The 18,273-nt window shown below is 36.3% G+C and overlaps 3 protein-coding genes across 6 annotated transcripts in view; 2 read left to right on the top strand and 1 right to left on the bottom strand.

The window, feature by feature from the left end:
- Positions 1-7,482, top strand: part of ctnnal1 (catenin (cadherin-associated protein), alpha-like 1) — a 57,188-nt gene extending 49,706 nt beyond the window's left edge. For both annotated transcript variants that reach the window (XM_081376086.1, XM_081376085.1), the window contains exons 16-19: positions 1,959-2,015; positions 2,910-3,029; positions 3,701-3,784; positions 5,460-7,482. In XM_081376086.1, the coding sequence (XP_081232212.1) occupies positions 1,959-2,015; positions 2,910-3,029; positions 3,701-3,784; positions 5,460-5,624 (426 nt within the window). In that variant the 3' untranslated portion in view covers positions 5,625-7,482. The remainder of the gene's footprint in view (positions 1-1,958; positions 2,016-2,909; positions 3,030-3,700; positions 3,785-5,459) is intronic.
- On the bottom strand, positions 7,483-11,079 carry abitram (actin binding transcription modulator). Its single transcript, XM_081376087.1, has 6 exons — positions 10,655-11,079; positions 10,438-10,489; positions 9,668-9,797; positions 9,487-9,563; positions 9,330-9,399; positions 7,483-9,234 (listed from the first exon to the last, which is right to left on the bottom strand). Exons 1-6 carry the CDS (start codon positions 10,719-10,721, stop codon positions 9,100-9,102), a joined length of 531 nt encoding a protein of 176 aa, XP_081232213.1. The 5' UTR covers positions 10,722-11,079; the 3' UTR covers positions 7,483-9,099.
- elp2 (elongator acetyltransferase complex subunit 2) overlaps positions 10,823-18,273 on the top strand; it is a 23,210-nt gene continuing 15,759 nt past the window's right edge. Inside the window, exons 1-10 of one of the 3 annotated variants that reach the window (XM_081376083.1) lie at positions 10,823-11,215; positions 11,489-11,567; positions 11,700-11,770; positions 12,647-12,788; positions 14,151-14,228; positions 14,454-14,518; positions 14,603-14,669; positions 16,224-16,367; positions 16,716-16,799; positions 16,955-17,055. In XM_081376083.1, the coding sequence (XP_081232209.1) occupies positions 11,084-11,215; positions 11,489-11,567; positions 11,700-11,770; positions 12,647-12,788; positions 14,151-14,228; positions 14,454-14,518; positions 14,603-14,669; positions 16,224-16,367; positions 16,716-16,799; positions 16,955-17,055 (963 nt within the window). In that variant the 5' untranslated portion in view covers positions 10,823-11,083. Of the gene's footprint in view, positions 11,216-11,488; positions 11,568-11,699; positions 11,771-12,646; positions 12,801-14,150; positions 14,229-14,453; positions 14,519-14,602; positions 14,670-16,223; positions 16,368-16,715; positions 16,800-16,954; positions 17,056-18,273 lie in introns of all 3 variants that reach the window. The other 2 variants (XM_081376084.1, XM_081376082.1) reach the window with 2 other exon arrangements.

The following is an 18,273-nucleotide window of genomic DNA, read 5'->3' as shown; positions in this document are numbered from 1 at the left end:
ACCACCTTCCTCTTAACACCCTCTTATCTGACAGAGCAAGCCTGCTCAACATCACAGTAGAACAGCACTGCAAAGTTCTCTTAAAGTGCCCCATTATGCCTTTTTGGATGTTACCTTTCATTTAGTGTGTAATATAGCTGTTTGTGAATGTAAAAGGTCTGCAAAGTTTCAAATATCTAAGTGCACGTTAATTAGAGTTATTACCTCCCCAAATAAAGAATCGTTTCTTAACTGCAAAAAAACGTATGAACCTATGTAGGTTTGTAACAAATCTTCATAATGGCAGCATATGGTCTTCATTGGCTGCCCATGAACAACATCTACTTTGACCCGCCCTCAAACACAATAGTTGTAGCTGAGGCCTGGAAGAGTTTGGTTCGCGTTGTCGACATTTTGGGAAAGACGCTGTTTTCTGCGCTGCGAAAGCAAATCCACTTTCCATGCACTTCCAAAGGATGAGGACTCTCGTTCGAACTGGTTCCTATCGCTGTGTATACAAGTGCTAATGAAACGTCCGTGGCTACAATTCAGATATGAAAATGGGAATTTGGTTCCTGACATGCACTGAAAGCTGTAGACCAATCACAACAGACTGGGCCGTCTGACCAATCAGAGCAGAGTAGGCCCTCGGAAAGGAGAGAGACTGAATCCTTGTTTGAACCAAGAATAGAGCTGATGCTATGATGTATAATTTGAGAAAATTAAAGTAAAGTACAATCTTTTGACCTTGGATGCATGCAAATCTATTGTAGGAGACCTCCAAAACTAAATTAGGAACTTTTAAAATAGCATAAAAGGGGCACTAATACGTACCTCTTTTAATGGCCTTTTCTGATTCACTGAATTCACTTTTGCAATTGCCATAATTATGAGTTTCCTACTAGTAAACAGATCTCGTCAAACTCACAATTACAACTTGGAAACTCATAATTTAAAGAAACAAATTCTCAAACTTATGTTTGTTCTGTCAAAACAGCGGCAACCATACATTAAAACGTCTACTACGTACCTCTATACATATATGCCATTTTGTATGACAGTTACCTGATTCGATTTGTTCTTTACAACTGTGCAAGAGCAAAAAGAGGTGATTTAATATAGCGATTAAGTATTTTGCTGTGGTAATTATGGTATTTTTCCGATATGGATCAATTTTGATGTTATGAGCATTGCTATAGTAACGACCAGTTTCTGAAGATCCGACCCGCTCCGAAAATAATCTCCTGGTAATTATTATTAAACATGACACAGCGTGACACTAACCTTTGTATTTGACTCCTGAATGCTGCTTTTGTCATTTTGACATTTTCACTGAGATTTCAGTCTTCAATTTCAGTGCGGTAAATAATTTTTCATTTAGGTTTTGCTGGCTAAAGCAGCAGTGATATTGGAGATTATACTGATGAAATAGATTAAATAGTAACAAAGGCTTTGGTGCACTCATTACTATGAATGGGAGAATGTGCAACATGAAATATGGTGAAATAAGTCTTGTGTTGAACTGCACGTGTGCATTGACTGGACCAACTTAAATATAGTTAAAAAAATAATAATAATAATTTATTTCAGCATAAGAAACAACATTTATGAGATGGTCCATGTCAGATCTGGTTGCTAATTTGAAATATTTAATTTAAATGCGAGTGAGACGAGTAGTTTTGTGAGATTGCAGGATTTCCCCATTTAAGTCTGGTCTTGGATGCCCTCATTAGCTGCACGGAGAGAACTGACTTTCATTGAAAGTAACTTTAATAGTATTCAGTTGGTCATGTGATCTCAACAGGCCACTGAAATGACCCGAGTCTTTATCTTGTGCCAGTGTACAGTGTAAATCTTGATGCACCTTTAACTAATTTGTGTGATTTTTAATCACTTTATTTCATAATCCTGTTTATCCAAATTGTGTAAATTTTACTCTGGTACAATCAGGTCTTACATTATGGATTGATTTTTTTTAGGTGTTGTCAGACCAAGGTCTCCAGCTGTGCCCAATCCTCCACACTCTCTCCACACAGGTAACACAGCCGGCGTGCACATCAGTCCTTTATGTACCAGTTTAATTAGATGCCTGTAAATAAAGGACTGTAATGACTGCCATCCATCTCATCGGGACCACAGAGACATGGTTATCAGTGTTAGTTAACCCCTGCTCGGCTGGGGCGGACAGGGGCCACACATCCATAATCACAGAGCCTGACACCTGTGGTACACCGCACGGTTTGATTAATAATTGCAAACATGCCTGACCCACAATGCATTTCCCCAGCTGCTATCTGAGTACAGCTAATACAGATTGCTTACGTCCACTTATTTATCCATCGGTTCAAATCCAGCAATTACCTCACTTTGGCAAACCTAATGCAGTTTTGGGTGCAAGTCTCAATTAGGGCAATTAGATTGTTAAATTTGTCCTTGCCTCAGGAAGTCCTGAAAAGGTCATAGAAAGAAGGAAAAACAATGCTATATGCATAGAATACAATACACCACAATAAAAAAAAAAAGAGTATAAAATATAACTATATATAACTATATATATATATATATATATATATATATATATATATATATATATATATATATATATATATATATATATATATAGCTCAGTTTCAAAAGTTATTTTATTTTATTATATGTGTATTATCTGAAATAAATATATATAATATATACAAATAAAATAATAAAATTTGCATAATTTCATATAGATATACAGTATATATAATTTTTAATTAATTGTCCTATTCAGCCTGTCATGTTAATACTTTTGCATATTTAAAAAACTTGATGTCTAATGTAAAAAAATGAGTCCCCTAGCAAAACAGCCACTGCGTTAGAATTTGTTTAGACTTCTCATCTCTCATGTGACAGTACTTTAAATGTTATGGCAATATATTGTGTCTGTGTTATAGCTGCTGGATGAAGACCGAATGCTTATTATATCTGAGACAGAGAAGCTGTCAGCCGCATGTCAACAGCTTCAGGTCTGTGCCAAGACTCCGGTTCAGGGGAAGAGCGCCATCTTTCAGAAGGTAATGCAATATAACCTCAGGCCTGTGCTTGTGAATCAGTGAGTGAATGGAGCAGATGAGACATAAATAGGGATTTTGTTTGTTTGACTTGACAATTTAATCCAGTAATTCACTTTAATTTATAAATTAGAATTGGATGATTCAAATTAGATAGATGAATCTTAATATAGGCATTTAAAGAGAACGATATAGACACAGGTCACTGCCACATGTGATTAGATAATAAATCTGTTTCTCTTGCAAAGACCCTGACCTTACTCTATCGTGACTCCATTTAACCCGATAAAATGGCATGCTGTCTAGGGTCATCCTTCTGTTTTGATAAAGCAAAGGTCACAGCCAAAGGCGGGTTTAAATAGGTTTATAGAAGCTATGTTTGTGTCGTGCTGTGAAAACCAAGAAAACGATCTCCGGAAAACAAGCTCAATCAGAATCTCCCAGCATGTCTCGCCCTCGCATGGTTTCCAAGCATTTTATTTAGAAAAAACAATTATGTGTGAACCAGTCTGTTCCACAAATCACCTGTCAGATATGTATAGATTTTTGTCGCAGCAAAATGATAGCTTGGCTGAAATGTGAGCCCAAACAAGCAGCCATGTTGTACTTGTTATATTTTTTTATTTTGGGTAGTTTGGTCAGCTAATGATGCATCTGTTTCTCGTCTTTTTCAGGTCGACTCATCCATACAGAATACCAAAGGCATCTTGAGTGTGGTGGTCTACTTACTGCCGATCTGTAATAAGCTCATCAGAAAGGTTGGTAGCAGCATGAAGATCTGGGATTATTATTTTGTTTTTGTAAATGTATTGGTATCGGTATATATTATATATTTAATTATGTTTGCTCATTTATATATATTTTTATGTTTATATTACCTTCATGTCATCTAATACAAACTTATAGTTAAGCTTTAAAATTAAATAAATATTCAGAAAATATATTTTACGAAAACGGCTTTTCAAACAAGAAAAAAAAGTAGGGCAGGACTTGATTTTGTCCATTGGGAATTGATTTGACCGTTAATTTGCCCCGCACTCACACCAGTGAACACGTCATCAGAGAAGAGATATCACTGCAAGAGGGAGGGGTTACGATGGCACATGAATAATAAAAAAACCCCAATGATGTGCATGGATAAATAATTTACAATAAATACTGCATTATTCCATAAATAATAAGACCTGTTCATTTTGATGTCATGTGTGCTGCGTCACCCTCCGGGTGGTTTCTACCGCGACCACGCAACTCTATCTTGGTCATGAGCCACTTCCTCTATTTATATTACTCAACTCCTGTAAAAGGTGTACCTTTAAAGATTCAGGAGGAGTCAGGTAGGCGTATAATATTCTCTCTTTCAGATTATATTATCTCAGGGTCTACTCTGATCACTAACCAAGCACAACCAAGCCTACCTGGGTGGTGTGGGTTAGCCTTCCGTTCAGTGCACCACAGCTTGCTCTTCGCCCTCAGAGGACAGCTATGCCTGCTTATGCACTCCCACGGCCCACACTATTGCGACTGCTTGGCAACCATGACCGACTTTGTAAAGCCTGTCGGGATATCGTTATACAAATCTATCTTTTTCAGACAGTCATCTCATGATACCCAAAATGAATTCTCACTCTACAGCAATGATCAGACTGAGGCTATACTATCAGAGTTTGAGGGCAGTCCTCATTTTATTATTTCTTGCATAGACAAAAGCTAAATACACCCCTCTCTGCAAGCTGGAAGTTCCATGGGCCAGATACACAATTACATTTTAAGGCGTACCCCATCTCTGTTCAGTGTATGTGTTCTTCTCTAAGAATGTCAGGCGTCTTCTCTTGATGTTGTGGTTTTGTAGCTGGCTTCCGCTTGCTTGTATGCTCTCTCCCTCTCTCCAAAAGATCTCTTATTATAATCACTAATCTCTACATTTACGCACATGCTACTTATTTCCTACGTGCCTTAATTGTTACATTACTTGCGTCAATTGCTTTATATACCTGCTTCAACACTTTTCTGTTTGCGTCAATGGCATTTGCAATACACAAATCAGTTTTCTACCTTTCTAGACATTTTATTTATTTATGTTTGTGAAATTTAATTTAATTTATATTTATCTTTATATGTGGCAGTCACACACAACAATGTTCTTGTCCCTCAGAACCCAAATTCACCCACACACAGAATGCAACATGCATCACCTTTACAGGATGTGGTAAACCTGTAAGAAAAAGTTTGGTGTTTTTGTCACCTTATGAAAACTTCATGGCCCCTAGAGATTTTCAAAGATCTGTAATTCTCTAAATCTTTTCTTATCATTTAGATCTTTATCTAATTGTTTAGAAGAGAAGACTCCATTTCCTTTGACACATGGTGACTTTAAAAAATGTATATGATCAAATCCTAGCATGTTTGTATTTAACCTTCTACCTTTAATTCCAGTGTCAGTCCGAATGCAGTTGCCTGTCTTCTCCTCAGCACTGGAGGGAGAAGCAGCCGAGCACGCCTGTCAGCGAGGAAACTCTGAACGGCAAAAGCTCCAACGGCTTTGGGGTCAAATCCCTGGAGCAGCACATGGCCAATCTAACATTCCTGGAGAGCAAATAGATCTGAAAACCAAAGGCGATCCTGCCTGTTCTCCCATACACAGTGTATGGCAATGCACTCGCTCACAACGTGCCATTCTTTGTGATTCTGCCCATTCGCTTTGTGGTGTACGATAGTGTTAGCATTACCAGGCTCATTCCAGATACCAAAAGATATTGAAGAAAAACCCTTCATTGCATGTGTTGAAGTCATTATGCAACTGTTTCAAATGTAATGGCTGGTAAATAAGCTACGGTTTTAACCGAAACAATATTCAACGGCGTTTCTCGTGATCAGCCAACATTGAGGTGTACATTCTAAAAAGTTTTGATGCAAAAAAACTGCACACTGTATTTAACATAACTGCCTCATGTTCAAGTTGATGCCAAATATATCCAGTTTTAATCATCTTCCTACACTGGTCTTGCCACATGGCAGTCTGCTCAAGGCTGTAAGACTCAACTTCAGTGACTTTGGATATTACTATGAGAAGTTAGCATCTTTGTGTTCTGTTTGAGAGTTTACAGCAAGGGAAGGTACTTTCCAAAGAGGCATTTCTGAAGGATGTTAATGAAAAATACCATTTCCACTTTTAGAGACAGTTCATCCTAAAATGTTTTTTTTTTTCACCCTCATGTCGTTCTAAACCTGTATGACTTTTATTCTGTCAAACACAAAACAAGATACACCGCCCGGCCAAAAAAATAAGTCACTGTTTGGATTTAAATGGGCAAATAGCTTTTCATTTCATAAACAACCATGTAGGAAGACACATCATGGTCATATTCCAGGATGACAATGTCAAGATTCATCAGGCTCAAACTGTGAAAGAATGATTGGGATGGAGCATGAAGAATCTTTTCCTCTAAAATTCATTGAAAGTCTTTGGGATGTGCTGGAGGAAACTTTACAGAGTGCTGGACTCTTGCATTACCTTGCAAAAATGTATTCATCTCTTGATGGAAATAAATGTTGTGACTTGTGATGTCTGGACTCAGAGGTGCCGATTCATGTGTGAAAATGATTCTTCACACTCCCTCCCAACCATTCTTTTACAGTTTGAGCCTGATGAATCTTGACATTGTCTTCCTGGAATATGACCTTTATGCGTCTTCCTACATGGTTGTTTAAGAAATGAAAAGCTACACACTCCATCAGTTAGGGTTAGAAGAACTGCTGCCAAACATATAACATACTAGAAACATAATAATCACAATAATTATCCAATCATAGACTCTTAAGCTTTTGCCTATTTAAATCCAAACAGCTTTTTTTTTTTTTTTTTTGGCTGGGCAGTATTTTGAAGTTCCACATTTTTTATCCATATAATGCAAGTCATTGGGTCGTTGTATGGACAAAAACAGTTGAAATGTATTTAAAAAAATATCTTCTATGTTCCACAGAAGATCATAAAGGTTTGGATTGACATGAGGGTGAGTAAATGACGACAGTGTTTTCATTTTCGGCTGAACTGTCCCTTTAAGTTTACTTTCTTGTAATAGTATTGACTGCCTTGTAGGTCACTGTGATTTCTATTTTTACTTCAATCCTAACAATGTAAAATCAAGCTTTGGTACATTAACCTAAAAGGTTAGAGTGAAGAAGGTATGTAAATCAATAGTTTAACTTTAGGCTGTCGTGTACTGAAGAGCAACTTTTTAGTGTGGCACAGATTAAAAGGCTCTTCAGAATTGGGTTTCCACTCACACACCAATTGTAGTTGATACTTTGCTAAAATGTTCCTCTGATTTATACTGCAGTCAGTCAAACCATAAGCTTTAGAGATGATTGTGCAGCTATGACCTCAAGTTGTGTTAGTGTTGGACCATTGAATGATTGTTAAATCAGAAAAAAAATCTAAATATACGTTATTTTTCTTAAAATATTAATGACTGAGTGATTTATTTATGCACAAAACATGACATCTGAGGTTTTACACATTTCTTACTAAGTCAGTTTTACACTAAGGTCATCCAATTTATCTATGAAGTACTTATTCTCTTCAATTAACACATTTATTAAAGCACATACTAACTTCAAAACTATTAAAGTGTTCTCCAGTGTTGTGTACTCGAGAGTCGGACTCGGTCTCAAGACCATATTTTAATGGTCTCGGTCTTGTCATGGACTCGTGTGCATTTTGACTCGGAATTGACTCGTACTCGAACATATTAGGACACTCGAGTCCCATTCAAAATATTTCATGATTGTTACTGTATGTTAATATTTCTTTAAATTGTTGTTTGATTGAAACGTCCAATGATTGCTGACTTTCTTGTGCGCAACTGCGCATGACTTGAGACTAACGTTCACGCATCGCAAATGCAGCAGGAGCCTGGTCAGATGTGATGTGTACAGTGTACATGATTCCATGGTATATTTGATTTACTGTTTGAGTATGGTGCCAATTTTATTGTTACCACCAAATATTTTACATATTCTTGAAGATATCTTTAGGTCTGGTTTTTAGACCCAACCTTAGGTTATCCAACCTCTCTGGTCTCGGTCTCGACTCGACTCTCTCTGGTCTCGGTCTCGACTCGAGTACAACACTGGTGTTCTCTGTTGGGTAGCCTACATTTTCAGTTATGGACACAATCTTATTGAAAATACATTTACACACAATACGGATCACAAGATTCAGTAAGTTTTCACTTATGCTCAACAAGGCTGCATTTATTTGATAAAATATTTTAGAATATAATTTATTCCTGCGATGGATTCCTTACTCAAGTCTTCAGTGTCACATGATCCTTCAAAAATTCCGTCATGAAATATTTATTAATATAAGTGTTGAAAACATTTTGTAATATAATAAATGTTTACTGTCGCTTTTGATCAACTTAATGCACCCTTGCTGAAGACCAATATTACTTTTAAAATGGTATTGTACATTTTGCTTGTGATGTACTGTATGTAATTTATCTATATAAAGTGCAAACTCTTGTTTGGGAAAATTACAAAATGTTCACATGGCTATTTATTGTTTTGAGAGCACTGACCTTAGTTTGGGTTAATGTGTAAAATTGATTGATTAAAAACAAAACATACACACATAGCATATGAACGGTGCAATACATGAACATACAGACAGTATGAGAGCCAGTTCAATGGGAATCTGCCCAGAAGAGAGCTGTTCCTTTATTTAGCATTTGCTCAAAACTACAATGATCTCCAGCAGTTTTATAGCAACCAGAAGGAAAATAATGTCTGTGAGGATATAGACTTGTTCCTCCTCAAATGAAAATAGTTCTTAATGAAACAAACTAAACAATAACCATGAAAATGGCATATTTGGGCATCTCATGAATAATGGTCCAACACAGTGAAATCCAAGACTGTTCTGGATCCAGCAGACAGGTCTTCATTCCTTCAAGTCGTCATTTTTGAATTTAAGTGGCACAAAGCCATGATGCCATAGACGTTCTCACCTGCTTGAAGCAATTATTCCTCTAAGGAGACTCAGCAGTCAGCAGCTTCAAAGTGCAAGTTGATCTCAGCAAGGCTCTTCTTGTTGGTTTCTTTTCACGATAACCTCCTCATATTGTTCTCTGGTCAGAAGGCCCTCGGTGATGCTCTTACTCTCTTCAAATTTAGGTAATATAACCGCAATGTATCCTTCTGTGGAAGGCTGTGCCAAAAAGAATGAATGCTTAAGTCTTAGGTTTGAAAAAAGGATTTTTTTTTTAAGATGTACTGTGAGTTTTGATTTATACAGATGCTCACCTTTTCCAATAATAGATCCGGCTTGTTCATAATGGCTTCATTTACTTCTAGGAGACGTCCTCTGATACAGCTGTGAAAATATAGGTTGAATTGAGATCATTTTATGATTATAGGAACTGAATGTGATATATATCCAGTGGCGCTCTTTATAACTGACCTGTATATGGTGTATTCCTGTTCATCTGTACACGTTATTCTACACAGTGGTGCAAACTCTGTCAGGAACTGACCACCCTGCAGAATAAATTGTACATAATATATTATAATGTTCAGGAAAAGAGTAAATTAAGATGTATTAGTAATTAATCACAATTATCATTAAATTCAAAGGTACCCACTCGCTTTGACTTTCCAGACACTTTGTTCTTCAGACGGCTGCATCCATCACTGATCTGGTAGTTTATGGTTTTAATTTTTCGTCCATTCTGAAGGATAGGATGAGACTCTGCAAGTGTGATGACGCATATTCTGATGAGAAGAAAATGTGAATTTAGAGATAATGGCATTTATGTTTATTTCATTCATGGATATTTTTCCAACATAACTTACTTCATCATCCTCATATATATAATTTATAAAACCATGATGAAAAGGAGGCAGGGTGAAGAATATCTTATATTTCCTGCCCCCTCAACAATAATAAAAAAAGAAAAACCTCAACATATCAAAAAACTCAACATATCAAATCCCCATCAATGCATGACGATAACAAATGAAACAAACTAGAAACCAAAACAGCAACCTGACACAGATTCCAAAGCAATGGACACTTATAAATAAAGTAGACATGTCATGCATGGTGTCATTTCAATCCATGTCTCAGATTATATATTCAGATCGATATGCAACTGTAATTTCTGTAAAAAATAAAATGTATATAAACCATTTCATACAATAAACATGGTTGTTTTTTTTATAGACTAAGATTGAAAGGCAGGATCTGGGATTTATGTACAGATTTGAATATACATAAAATGTATTTGTTATGAGTTTTGATATTCACATAACAAGAAGAACCCTGTAAAAGTGTAAGTAGTTGAAGAAACACTATCAAAACTTCACAGTAAAGAGGGAATAAATATAGGCTATATAATATATCTAGGCCTACCTGTTGGAGTGCTGTAGAATGCAGTGATCCTCACATACTTTTCCCTTCAGATCTGCGTCAGTATTTACACCAAACACAGTAATTAATCAACATGTTTAAAAAGCATAGTGTATATATTTAAAGAAAATCACGCTTCAAAATGCTAACCTGAACATGCATTAACTAAGCTAATAATATCAATTGATAGCAGCAGACAATACTGATCAGCACATATCACCTGTTCTATACCAGCGTGTGAAATATCGCTCGATTACTGATGGGGCTTTCTTTTCACTGTCTTCCATGTCAATATCCACCGCTTAAAACAGCGATTATCTCAAAAAGAAAGAAAAAACTTTAGAGAAAAAGAGAGTCTGGTCAGACCCAAACAGAGACGCTTGAAGCCGGACGACAAATTAAGCTACACACAAAAAAACCCGTCCGGCGTCCGCTCTGAATTTACATCCGGTTACACTAATTTTGGCGGAATTTTGCATCACTGTGTCGTGCATATTTACTTTATATAATAATAAATGTATACCAATTGTTTTTCAATCCCATTCAACTGTATTATCAGAGAAACCTAATTCTACTACAAATTTCAGGAACTACTATCATGGCATATTCTCCCGGTTCTTTTTAACTGTAACACACAGCAGCGTCGAAGATGTCAGCGCCTGTAATGGACACATGTCATGTCTCTTGTTGTGCTAATCGCACTCCCAATGTTGTGTCTTGGGGCAGAGGAGGTCTCATCGCATTTGGGACATGCAATTCAGTTGCCCTTTATAATCCACAGGTACCGCCTGAATGATTATTTATTTAGTTGAAATGATGCTGATGCACCACTGTGGCATATTATTATTACACTTACATTATGTACTTACACATGTTCCGATTCTTTAATGCAATGATGTGCAAACTTAAAACTCAAAGATAATGTAAGTGTACCTTGTGATAAAGCAGTTTAACACTAAATGTGTTTAGTGAACTGTCAAATAAGATGTGACAGGTCACTGATACTGTGACAGGATTGTTTCACCCTAATTTATTTTTTATTGATTGTCATCAGGAAATAAGGATCGTCGAGTTGCTTAATAAACATACTGGAAGGGTGAATGCTGTCCAGTGGGTTCATAAACAAGATTGCAGTAAGTCTTTGACTTTAACCATCATTAATAAATTATCTTTATGCATATAGACATTATATTTCAACTTTCTGTCACGGCCAGACACAATAAAACAAAGAAACTTGCATTAATGTAAGCTGTCTGTTTCTGTAGGTCCGGAAACCCAGCTGGTATCTGGTGGGTCAGATAATAATGTTATTGTTTGGGAGAAGCAGGATGGGAAGGTATGTGTTTACAATAACAATAAATAGAAATACTTATGCTGACAACATAATTGGGTCCTTTCTGTTATGCAGTACTTTTTTTTCATTGTACAGTATTTTCTTAATATATCATAAAATATTAAATCACCAACCTTTAAAGATATATATTTTTTCATTTTTACAATATATATATTTTTTAATTTGACATAAATTTACTAGAACTGATGTTGCCATTTTGTTTTAAAACCATGTACTCTGGTTCTATGCTCTCAGTATCACTTTCCATCTATAGTGTTTTATAATATCTTTGGAATAACAGCCGAAGAGAATAGAATAGAACAGAATAGAATAGAATAGAAAGCCTTTATTGTCATTATACTCACGTACAATGAAATTAGGAAGTGCTTTCCTTGGTGCCAGAAAAAATATAACAAACAGTATTACATATGACACAAATATTAAACCTATAGTAAAAAAGTAAACAATTATGCAGTCAAATATTTATAAATATTGCAACACATCCGTTGTTTTAAGAAATCCTTAGTGATGCTAACACCCTTACTAACTGTTAGTAAACGGGAAAGTCCGTGGAAAATTCTAGAGAAAAACTGTATTTTTTTTATTAATTATATTAAAATAAATGGATACCAAAATAATAATATATATATATATATATTAAATAAATTAAATTCGTTTAAAATACATTAATATAACCGATGAATATAAATAAATAAATCATTTTATTACAGAACAGGGATGACTCAGCTGTGTCAATTATATATATTCTGTTGAGTAACTTATCTTCTGGTATATTTGTCTATAAATGGATAATCATAAAAGCTTAATTAAAAGAACACTAATAGTGATTTGAGTTGAGTTTGTCCCTCTTCTGCTCAGTTCACAGCATGCGCAGTGTGTTCAGGACACTCGGGGCCCGTGTGTGCAGTGGACGCCGTGTCTCTGTCCTCCTCTCACTTACTGGTGGCCTCAGCATCATCTGACTCCACTGTTAAACTCTGGACATGCACCTCTGGTACAGGTAAAATAAGAAGTGAGCTTTCGTTTCATGAGAGTGTGGATTGAAAGCTCTCAATCTATTAATGCATTTTTTTAATAAGTGTTTGAGGATTTTTCGAATTCTCCAAGCCTGACATCTGCTGGTCGGTTCTTGTAAATGATAACTAGCCCTTAATTCAAATTCAGTGCATGTAGTTCAAAATCTATTTATTTGTCATTGTAGGGATAAAGTAGAATTTGCTATGGATTGCGACCAAGAGCAACAAAGATTAAATAGTACATCAAATTGAAATATTCTAAATATCTGTTTATATTTAATGTACACTACCATTTAAATGTAGTAAGATTTAAAAATGTATTTGTTCAGCAAGGATGCATTAAATTGACAGAAATAATTTGTAACATTATAAAATGTTTTCACTAATGTAACTTTCTGCATAACTTTCAAATAATCCTGAAAAAAGGTATCTCAAACATTTTAAGCAGCATAACTGTTTTCTTGGGCAGCAAATCAGCATATTAGAATGATTTGTGAAGGATCATGTGACACTGAAGAATGATGCTGAAAATCAGTTTTGCATCACAGGAATAAATTACCTTTTAAATGGCATTAAAATAGAAACCAGTTATTTTTAATTGTAATAATATTTCACAATATTACAGTAATTTTTGTATTTTTTTAAATCAAATAAACGCAGCCTTGCTGAGCATTAGAGACTTTCTTTTCAAAAACATTTAAAAAAAAATCATACCCAGCCCAATCTTTTGAATGGTAGTGTATATTCAACATGTTTAATATGTCTATATCAAATACATGTGAGCATGTCATGTATTTAGTGACTTTAGACAAGTCACATTTACATAAGTAATAAAAAGAGGCTAATCTTGAAGGAACTTTAAGTCTCTCCCTAAAGATCAATGAATCAAGAATTAAGAGCTCAAACTATGAACGAAAGCTCATGCATCATTAATTGATCCTACTGCTTTCTTTCTGATGTCCATTCTTTCTGTTCAGAAAGAGAGTGATATTTCAGTGGCCAGAGTTTGTGATGAATTCTTTGCAGAGTGTGTGAAAGCCATATATGGCTGGGTAAATGCAATATTTCTGTATTGTTTTGACACAATTTGAGTCATGCGATGATGATGATGATGAATTGCATCATCAACCCCTAACATTCAATTGACAGCAATCTAATGAGCTGTCACGCAGAACCCAAACTTCATTTTGAGTGCATTATTAGGTTTTCTGGGTAATTCGTCTTATATCAATATATTTTTTTGGATTAGCAATACCCTACTTTAAAATAACAAGTTGTTATTTTCTTCATAAGGATTCATTATGAGTTAGACGGGTTGATTCTGGTGTTTGTGTTCTCTTCATTAGCTGAATGCCTCCAGACCATATCTTTTGGGAGTGGGTTCATGATGGATGTGTCCTTGGTGCTGTTGCCAGGCAGCAGAGGTAAGCTGTGCCTGGAGCTCCGTGTTGATTTGCAGGACTGTCCATCCCTATCACTGGTTAAAATCTCATTCAGTGCTTTAAAAATGTCCTGGGGCGACGTTAGCCTGCCCTCTTACATTATTCACGCCTGGACGGTAGCTGTATTTTGCTTCTTGATGGCGTGAATAGTCACTTGCCTGCCTCGTATGTCCATGTGAACGAGGAGGATAATTCCATCTCTTGCAGTTCCAGTGCTCGCCTGTGGAGGAGACGACAGCAGAGTTCACCTGTACGTGCAGCTCAGTGGACAGGTAAGACTGAGGGGGCTGTACTTTATATTAATGCTGTAAAGTCTGTCATGTAGGTGTGTGGATGTTATCTGGGGTTGTGTTTAGTTTCAGAGGCTTCTGACTCTGACGGGACATGAGGATTGGGTCCGATGTGTGGAGTGGGCCACGAAAGGTAGGACTTCTGAATGGAATAAATGTGCTTAGGAAGAAAATATTATATTTAGTGTGATTAAAATAAAGCCTGTTTTAGGATTTTGATAATTAAAGACACAACAAAAACTAAATTTAACCTTTGTAGCCTTCAGTCCTTCAGAATGAGGTCTGAACAATTTTGAGTTTTTTTTAAAGCTACACTGTAATTTTTTAAGTTGATTCTTAGCAAAAAACACTTTGTTCTTTCAAAATGATATGTGCTCATTAATGTGTAATTACTTCTACCAACTAATCAATTATTCTCGTAAGCGTAGAATCTGCCATTTATAATACATACGAGCAAGACGCTCGAATGGCGGCAGCCATGTTGCACATCAATCTTGAAAATACATTAGCCAAAGAGGGACATACCTGGAAATTAAAGCTTCCCCTTTCACGTTTTTACACTCAGTGACACCGTGACGAATGCGAGGGGGAGATTACTCGCGACTGCCGGCAGATTTGAAATAATACGGCCACCGTAGGAGTTAAAACGCCCTCGGGATGGGAGGGGCTAGAAAGTAATATTCAGTTGGTAATCATAAACAATTTCACCGCTAGATGGGAGAAAATCCTACACCGTGTAGCTTTAAAGACATCTACACTTGTACTTGGGAAGGACTCTTAAATTGATCAAAAGTTAGAGTAAAGACATTTATAATGTTACAAAAGATTTCTATTTCAAATAAATGATGTTCATCAAAGAATCCTGAAAACATGTATCAAGGTTTCCACAAACATATTAATCTGTTTTCAACATTGATAATAAGAAATGTTTCTTGACCATCAAATCAGCATATTAGGATGATTTCTGAAGGATCATGTGACAATGAAAACTGGAGCAATGATGCTGAAAATTAAGCTTTGCATCACAGGAATAAATTACATTGTAAAATAAATAAAATTGAATATTTAAAATTGAAAAAAGTAAATTGCAATGCTATTTCCCAGCTTTACTGTTTTTACTTATTATTGTTTTTAATCAAATAATTGAATTCTTGATGAGTATAAGATTCTTCTTAAAATGTTTTTAAAAAATCTTACCGACCCCAAACTTTTGAACGGCAATGTCTGTTAGCTGTTAGGTAATGCTAGCTAAGATATTACAGTAATTGATAAACATATTTAAAATTTGACAGCCTTCTGGGAAAACAAATGTATATGACTCATAACAGAATGCGTTGTAGACTGTCTCTCCTTTCCAGCTACCTACCAGGAGTTGACCGAATTGACTATTTAGTTTCTACTTGTTAACTAAAAGTAATTTTAGTGGCTATTTATTAAAAAGAAATACGTCCCATCCAAATCAAAGACCCATATAATACATATGATACAGTAACGGCAGTGAAAACAGTCCAAGGATTTAAAACGCTCTATCCTAAGGAGCCGGTATTGTCATTTTCACTCTCATGTGAAAATAAGGCGCTTGCTTAAATATATAATCGGAAAAGCATCACATACTATTTTCTCTACTAATTTTACTACTACACATACTACTTTTACTTTACTTGTGTTTGAACTGCTGAATGTGTAGATGGAGAGCTGTGGCTAGCCAGCTGTTCACAGGACTGTCTGATCAGAGTGTGGAGACTGTTTGCCAAGACTGTGGCTGAACCGGACCATCAGACTGATGCTGTTATTAAAATGAAGGAGAACATCTTTCAAGTGTCTGGAGATGGTGAGGCTGGAGGCTTTGCGTGATTGTAATTTAGTTGTGTGATGACTTCTAGAAATTGGTTATTGTTCAGTTGAATAGCTGCTTGATTATCTTTTTAGTGTTGAACCCATTGCTTGGTTTATAGATACTTAAAATCAATGAATTTTGCGTACACATTGTTTTGTAATCAGAGTCTAAAAATGAACTTGCCATAACCTAAATGCAAAAATTTGACTGGCTAGTAAAGACTTTATTTCGTAAGTAAAGAAAAATGTGCAAGTTATTTATTTGCCCCTCACCGATAAATAAAGACATAGTGTATTACTGTCATAACTTATGTTTATTTCTTTCTCTATGTTTGTGCTCTAGAATTTGCTGTGAGTCTTGAAACGGTGTTGGCTGGACATGAAAACTGGGTTTATGGAATTCACTGGCAACCTCCATGTGTCAAAGGTATTTCTGAATGTTTTCATTTAATTTTGTGTCTTAATTAAACTGTAATGTGCAGTGAAATGAATGACCTGTTGACATTGTATTATTTTGTTTGTATTACCTTTTTATATTTATCCTGTCTCTGCCTGTGTTTTGTTACTTGTCTCCCCCTGCAGGTGACTCAGTGGAACAGCCCCTGAGGCTGCTCTCTGCCTCAATGGACAAAACCATGATCTTATGGGGGCCAGAGGAGGATTCAGGCGTGTGGGTGGAGCTGGTAAAGTCACCTTGTTTACTACTAAATAAATACTGTCATTGGAAAAAGAAATTAGACGGTGGATTGGAAGGTATTATGCAGTAGTGATACACCTTTTAGAATCAGAATCACGCCAAGAACCGTATGAGCATAAATGTACAAAAAAAATAGGAAAATAAAATTAGAAACATTAACTATGCATTAGTGCAGTATGTGCAAAATAGGAGCAGTGCAAATTCTCACAGTTTGACGTAAGAAGGTACAGTATAGCATGTGTGTTAATGTAACACATGAGACAACATTGCTGGGTTTTTTGTTAATGTGTAATGTCCATAGTGGTGGATCCTGGATATTGATAATGAGACCAGTTGTGGATGGAAAGAAATTGTTCTTGTGGCGTGAGGAATTAGTCTTGATTGACCTCAGCCTCCTGTTGGAGGATAGTGCCTCAAACAGTTTGTGCCCACTGTGAGAGGGGTAAGAGGGCTGCCCGCTTCAGGGTCCTGGAAGCGTATGGGTTCTGAAGAGGTAGCAGATTTCCCCCAATCATCTTCTCTGCAGTGTCAATGACACACCGCAGCCTGCTTTTGTCCTTGGCATTGGCAGCAGTACCAGATGGTCATAAAAGAGGTGAGTATATGGACTCGATGATGGAGGTGTAGAAGTGCACCATCATTGTCTCTGGTAGGTTGTACTTCTTTAGTTGCCGTAGAAAGTAAATTTTTTAATCGGAGAGTTGAAGTTCAGCACCTACTTGAGATCCTGGGTGATGATGATTCTCAGTATGGACTGGGGAGTCACACAGGATGATAGTGCTGTGTTCTTCCTGAAGTCTACCACCATCTCCACTGTTTTCTCAGCATTAAGCTCCAGGTTGTTCTGACTGCACCAGGTCACCAAACGGTCAAACACCTGTAGGCAGACTCATCCCTTTTAGAAATGAGCCCAATGAAGGTGGTGTCATTCGCAACGTCAGTAGTTTGACGGATTGGTGACTGGAGGTGCAGCTGTTAATTAAAGGGAGAAGAGTAAAGGGGGAAGAACACAGCCTTGGGGGAACCAGTACTTATGGTCCAGGAGTCAGAGACTTGGCGTAACTTTATTGTATTAACAAAAACTAGTTTGTGACTGCTATTTAACAGCCTTACCTTATAATACTGTTTATTCATGCAGGTTATATCTGCCCTTTTTTGTCAAATTTAGCCCACACACTGAGAATTGCACAGATAACCTTTTTCT

Source organism: Scardinius erythrophthalmus (genome assembly GCF_964197995.2).
Source record: "Scardinius erythrophthalmus genome assembly, chromosome: 10".
In the NCBI taxonomy this organism is placed as follows: domain Eukaryota; kingdom Metazoa; phylum Chordata; class Actinopteri; order Cypriniformes; family Leuciscidae; genus Scardinius; species Scardinius erythrophthalmus.
The sequence above is the reverse complement of the archived record's forward strand: the minus strand, read 5'-3'. Positions and strand labels throughout refer to the sequence as shown.